This window comes from Helianthus annuus, chromosome 5, assembly GCF_002127325.2.
Source record: "Helianthus annuus cultivar XRQ/B chromosome 5, HanXRQr2.0-SUNRISE, whole genome shotgun sequence".
NCBI lineage: Eukaryota > Viridiplantae > Streptophyta > Magnoliopsida > Asterales > Asteraceae > Helianthus > Helianthus annuus.
Window position 1 is genome coordinate 797,481 of NC_035437.2, and position 6,122 is coordinate 803,602.

The following is a 6,122-nucleotide window of genomic DNA, read 5'->3' on the forward strand; positions in this document are numbered from 1 at the left end:
AATTTTAAGGGTTGGGTAAATATGTAATAAAGGCACTTAGCAAGGGGAAATATGTAAAAATCCCCTAATTAATAATGATAGTGGCTCATAACATTATAGCCTAGAAGACACTAACGGTCGATACCAGTGAGACAAAGAGCGTATTCTCTGATTGTCGCCTTCCGGCCCAAGGCTCATCAGCCCATCTCCTCTTACACCTCTCTGGCTATAAATAGAGACCTCCATGCACAGGTTAAACATTCCATTCTCTCCACTCTCACTCTTTAACACACACTTATTTCCTCAAAACAGATACTTATTCTCACGCCGGAGTCTGGTTAAGAGGGAAACCCCCATATTCCCCTCTTAACGAGCTAACGGTGTTCAACTTTGCGGGAAGATCGGATCAAATTGGAGCTCAGGAAAGTTTAAGAAGATTAACTCTCATGTTTGAAACAAAAATCCCCTAATTAACCCTAGAATTAGATCCCTGTTTCTTCATTGGCGCCCACCGATTTTCACAATCACTTCATCTTCTTTTTTCTGAGTCTTTTCTGAATTTTTTATCCCCTTGATCATGGCTGGCCAAGGGATAATTCCAGATTTTGGGTTCGGCACTATCTCTCAAGTGGGAGCGGGGGAGGACAACTCGCACGTCCAACTCCATCCCGTTGACGAGATCGCCGAAGAAGAAGGAACTAACACCAGGGGACCCCGCGCGAGTGTTACTCGCATCACTCAAACGGGCACCCCAGGAAGTAATGTTGCTGGTCCGTCAAACCCAGCTCCAAATCCGAACATTTCAGCGCTATTAGGGCTACCAGAGGGCGAAACCTTAGCCTTTTGGTACGCCAAACAAATTGCCACTATAAATGATACGTATCAATCCTTGAGCGCACGACAAGCGATTCTGCATGCAGAACCATCCTTGGTTACACCTTCGGGTCCGACTCAGGGGGCGCGCCAGATCCCCCCTCAGTAAAATATTCAAGGGCAAGTTAACAGACCTCCTCCACAAAGACGAATGAATGTACACGACATGCGCGACACATATGGAGAAACAGGTACTTACTATGATCACCCGCCCTACGTTCAGCACAAACGTCCAGTTCATAGCCGGCTAGGGCCGCGCAACATGTACAACGAATGGGATGACACATACCCGAATGATCCTACTTGGCAAGATGACGAAAGCTCGTCAGTCTTCAATCGTCTGCAGAAAAATCACGAGTTTTACAAGCCAAGGCAGCGCATCGCATACAGCGAAGAAGCAGAGAGAGACTTCAGCCTCTCTTATAGGCCAGCTGAAGCTGCCGAACATTTGAAGTTCATTCCAAAGATTGCTCTAGCCCCGCTATCAAGAGAGAAGTTGCATCCAACAGTGGGAAAGTTCAATGGTCTAACTGACCCCGACGATCATGTTCGAGTATTTACAAGCGTTGGTGTTATGGGACGATGGAATATGCCAATGTGGTGCCATCTGTTTATCCAGACTTTCACAGGGGCTACCCGCGCCTGGTTCGACAGCCTTCTGCATGGAAAAATCTCGTCATGGGTCGACTTTCGAACTCAATTCGTAAACCACTTCAGCTAGCAAAGACATTATCAGCTGATACGTCTGAAGTAACAGACATCTGGCGCAGAGAAAACGAGGGGCTAGAGGACTTCATCACTCGCTTCAATAAGGAGTGTTTGGAGATCGGTGGTGTGAGCGAACATCTAATGCATGCTCACTTCAAGAAAGCCATTCGCTATGATAGTCTCATCAGGGCTATCACAGGAAAAGATGGTATACCCAAAGAATGGGATAAACTGATGGAAGCTACAAAGATCGTAGCGCAGACGGAAGAATCGTTGGCTGGAACCAAGAGCTCTTACACCGAAGATCGATTTTCAAAAAGCAATTCGCGCGACTATGGCAAATGAAACAAGAACAGAAACCCTGGATGGAAGTCAGGACAATCCAGCGGTTATGAGGAAAGACCGCGCTACAAAGAAGACGCGCGAGAAACAATTGACAGAATTGGCTACCGAAAGGCCGTTAAGAACGAGAATCGTGAGAGGCACTGGACTCTGCTCATTAAAACACCCAAAGAGGTACTCATGACGGAGAACCACGATTTCAAGGCACCAAAGCCTATGACCAACAAGAAGGGACAATATCCCAATCTTTATTGCGATTTTCATAAGGATACAGGTCATTTGACGGATGACTGTATCAGCCTTAGGCAAGAAATCGAGAAAGCTCTGAAGAGCCGAAAGCTAAGCCCCCTGGTTAAAGACGTGCGCAAAGAGACGCGCCAGATCCAGAGAAACGATGACGGAAACCAAAAGAAAGTAAGGCGCCTGGAAACCCATATGGTTAATGGACCAAGACTTAGCGCAAAGAGAAAAGGCAAGCGCCCTTTCGAACCAGCATGATAGGAGCAACAAGTCATTTTTCCAGTGGTGTGCGGAGGACCACGTGCCACGCGCCCCATCATCATTACTGACATTATCGGCCACTATGAAACAGAGTATGTCTTCATTCACCCAGAAAGCACCGTTGATATTATCTATGAGCAGTGCTTCAATTAATTTGATCTAGAGGACAAAGCGCGCCTCGAGCCTGTTGATTACCCTCTATCCGGATTTTGCAACGAGACAATCTTCCCGTTGGGATAGATCAGCTTCCCCGTTACACTGTCTGATGGGAAGCATTCAAGAACCACAAACGTTAACTTCATGGTAATGTCGTTCAAGTCGAGACATGATGTACTGAGTGGCAGAGAAACTCAAGGTGAAATGAATATGATAACATCCACACCCCACTCAGCAATCGGTTTTCCAACCGAAACAGGGGTAGCCATTATCTATTCAAAAAAAGAAGTAATGTCAGCAGAAGATGCGCGACCAGTCAAAGCAGCTAAAGTCTCAACAACAGAACCAGAAAAATGGGTCTTGAACCTCAAGTACCCAGAACAAACGGTGACAATTGGTCCTGCAATTTCACCAACGATCAGAACGCACCTCAAGCAACCGCTGTTCCAAAACATGGACATCTTCGCCTGGACCCCGTCAGATATGACTGGTGTCCCGCGCGACATAACAGAGCATTGTTTAAACACATATCCATCTGTTGAACCGTAGGTCCAGAGAAAGTGCAGCCTTGGATCAGACAAGACAAAAGCCACGAAAGAACAAGTATGTGAATTGCTTAGAGCAGGCATATTGCACGAGGTGCGATATCAAAGTTGGGTTGCAAACCCTGTGATGGTGGAAAAGTCCACGGAATGATGGCACATGTGTGTTGATTATACTGATTTTAACAAGGCGTGCCCAAAGGACTACTACTCTTTACCAGAAATCGATAAGAAGATAGACTCCCTTGCGTCATTTAGATGGAAGTGTTTTTTAGATTGTTATAAGGGATATCACCAAGTCCAAATAAACCTGGAGGACGAGGATAAAACAGCATACCGCACTGACTTCGGAATCTTCTGCTACACAAAAATGCCCTTTGGGCTGAAAAATGCTGGCGCAACCTATCAGCGTTTAATGGACAAGATTTTTGGTGATGATATTGGGAAACATATCGAGGTGTACATTGACGATCTCATAATCAAAAGTCCTGAGGAAGATCAAATGCTGAAGGATATAGAGAAGACATTCAATTCTCTCAGAAGCGTGAACATGAAGCTGAATCCAGCAAAATGTTCTTTTGGCATGGAGGAAGGCAAGTTTTTGGGTTTTGTGGTCACGAACGACGGTTTCAAAGTCAACCCTGAAAAAGTTTAAGCAATCAAATGAATGCCTTCTCCAAGTACGATCAAGGAAATGCAGAGATTAGCCAGCCGCTTAGCCGCGCTCAATCGTTTTCTGTCAAACCATGCAGTGAGGTCGTATCCGTTTATTAGTACACTGTGCAACTGTGTCAAGAAACAAGAATTCAAATGGACGCCGGAAGCGGAAGCAGCCTTCCAGCAAATGAAACAATGTTTAATCAAGCTCCCAACACTAACAAATCCTTTTGAAAAAGAACCACTCATTTTGTATATGTCCTCCTCAGACAAGGCAATTATCTCGGTACTACTGGTGGAAAGAGACAGAATTCAAACGCCGATCTATTATGTTAGCATAGTACTCACAGATCCAGAAACAAGATATTCCACCATGGAAAAATTAGTGCTTGCGCTACTACACGCCTCCCGAAGGCTACGCCGATACTTTACAGGCCATGTGATCACAGTACTAACTAACTTCCACATCGGCATGATCTTGCAAAAACCAGAAACCTCAGGCCGCTTGGCAAAATGGGCAATCGAACTTGGAGGCCACAACATTTTGTATAGGCTGCACCCAGCCATCAAGGGCCAAGTTTTAGCAGATTTTATCACAGAGGTACCCGAGGACAAGTTCAAAAAGTGCGAGGCAGTAGATACTCCCATCAAAGACACAACAGATGAGCTATGGCTACTGTTCACTGACGGAGCCTTAAATGAAGACGGCGCAGGAGCTGGTTTGCGCCTCGTCAGTCCAGAGAAGCATGAGTTTACCAACGCCATCAAGTTGGATGCCAAAAATACCAACAACGACGCAGAATATGAAGCATTCTTGGCAGGCTTGCGCCTGGCCATAAAAATGGGAGCTCAAAATCTACAAGCGCATGTAGATTCTCCTCTGATCGCGAGTCAGATTAATGGATTGTATGATGCGAAGGGCGAAGTAATGGCTTTGTACTTGGAACAAGCGAAAGAACTACTCCAGAAGTTCAAGTCATACAAGGTTGTTCATATCAACAGATCAGAAAACAAACCAGCCGACGAGCTAAGCAAACTCGCTTTAATAACTTTTCAACACCTGGCCAAGGATGTAAGAATTGAAGTTCTGAAAAACCCATCAGTGTTATTACGCCAGGTGAATGTGATTGAGTTAGGGCCACCATCTTGGATGACCCCTATCATCCAGTATCTGCAAGAAGGAATTCTCCCTGAAAACAAAGCAGAGGCAAGGAAGATACAGAACAAAGCATTGTTCTATGACATGAATGGTGGAATTTTGTATAGAAGATCCTCCTTAAGGCCACTACTGCGCTGTGTGGACCCTCAAGATGCAACTTACCTGATTAGGGAGATTCACGAAGGCATCTGCGGCATTCATGCGGGCCCGTGCATGGTCGTAGCAAAGATAATGAACGCTGGTTACTACTGGCCAGGGATGCACGTTGATGCTCTAAAGGAGCTGCGCAAATGCGACTCCTGTCAAAGGCACGCCCCAAAAACCCTGCGCCCAAGGAATGATCTTATCCCTGTGTCCATTGCCTGGCCTTTCCAGCAGTGGGGGATTGATATGGTGGGACCTTTCCCTAAAGCTCCTGGAGCCGTCAAGTTCATAATCGTTGCCGTCGATTATTTCACCAAATGGGTGGAGGCCAAGGCTCTCGCTTCAACCACTGCAATGATGGTGCGCAAATTCATATGGGAACACATCATTTGCAGATTTGGTCTCCCCCTCAAGATCGTAACCATTAATGGCACCAATTTTGCTTCTAAAGACCTTCAAGAATGGACGAAAGAGATGAACATCGAGCACACTTTCTCTTTCGTCGCGCACCCTCAAGGCAACGACCAGGTAGAAAGTGTCAACAAAAGTATCGTTGAAGGAATAAAGGCCCGCCTGGGCACTAAGAGAAGAGGCTGGGTAGATGAGCTCCCAAGCATCCTGTGGGCTCATCGAACCATGCCAAAAAGATGCACTGACGAAACCCCTTTTAGCTTGGTCTACGGCTCAGAGGCGGTTATCCCAGCTGAGATAGGCCTCCCCTCGCCACGCTTGTCAGCGATCAACAAAATTGATAACGAGGCAGAGCGCCGTTTAGACTTGGACCTACTCGAAGAGAGGCGCGAAATAGCGTGAATCAAAGAGGCCAAGTACAAAATGCAATTGGAGAGGTACTACAATGCAAGAGTGCGCATTTATACCTACACTCCAGGGGAATACGTTTTTAGAGATAATGAAGCTTCCAATGCTGAACGCCCCGGAAATCTAGCACCTAAGTGGGAAGGCCCATACTTAATACATGAGGTGCTAGGGAAAGGGGCATACAAATTGCGCACCCTGGATGGACACATCATCCCGCGCACATGGAACTCGCAACAACTGCG

The 6,122-nt window shown here is 46.2% G+C and overlaps 1 protein-coding gene across 1 annotated transcript; it reads left to right on the forward strand.

Annotated features, from left to right (window-relative positions):
- The first annotated feature begins 4,131 nt into the window (after positions 1-4,131).
- On the forward strand, positions 4,132-5,874 carry LOC110939537. Its single transcript, XM_022181095.1, has 2 exons — positions 4,132-5,578; positions 5,750-5,874. The coding sequence occupies exons 1-2, from the start codon at positions 4,132-4,134 to the stop codon at positions 5,872-5,874; spliced, it is 1,572 nt and encodes a 523-aa protein (XP_022036787.1).
- The last annotated feature ends 248 nt before the right edge of the window (positions 5,875-6,122 follow it).

Bases quoted from the DNA above. Each gene is read 5' to 3' on its own strand.
- LOC110939537 (XM_022181095.1), top strand. From the start codon at position 4,132: ATGGAAAAATTAGTGCTTGCGCTACTACACGCCTCCCGAAGGCTACGC. The intron at 5,579-5,749 runs GCAACGACCAGG...TCTACGGCTCAG, and splicing joins TTTCGTCGCGCACCCTCAAG to AGGCGGTTATCCCAGCTGAG.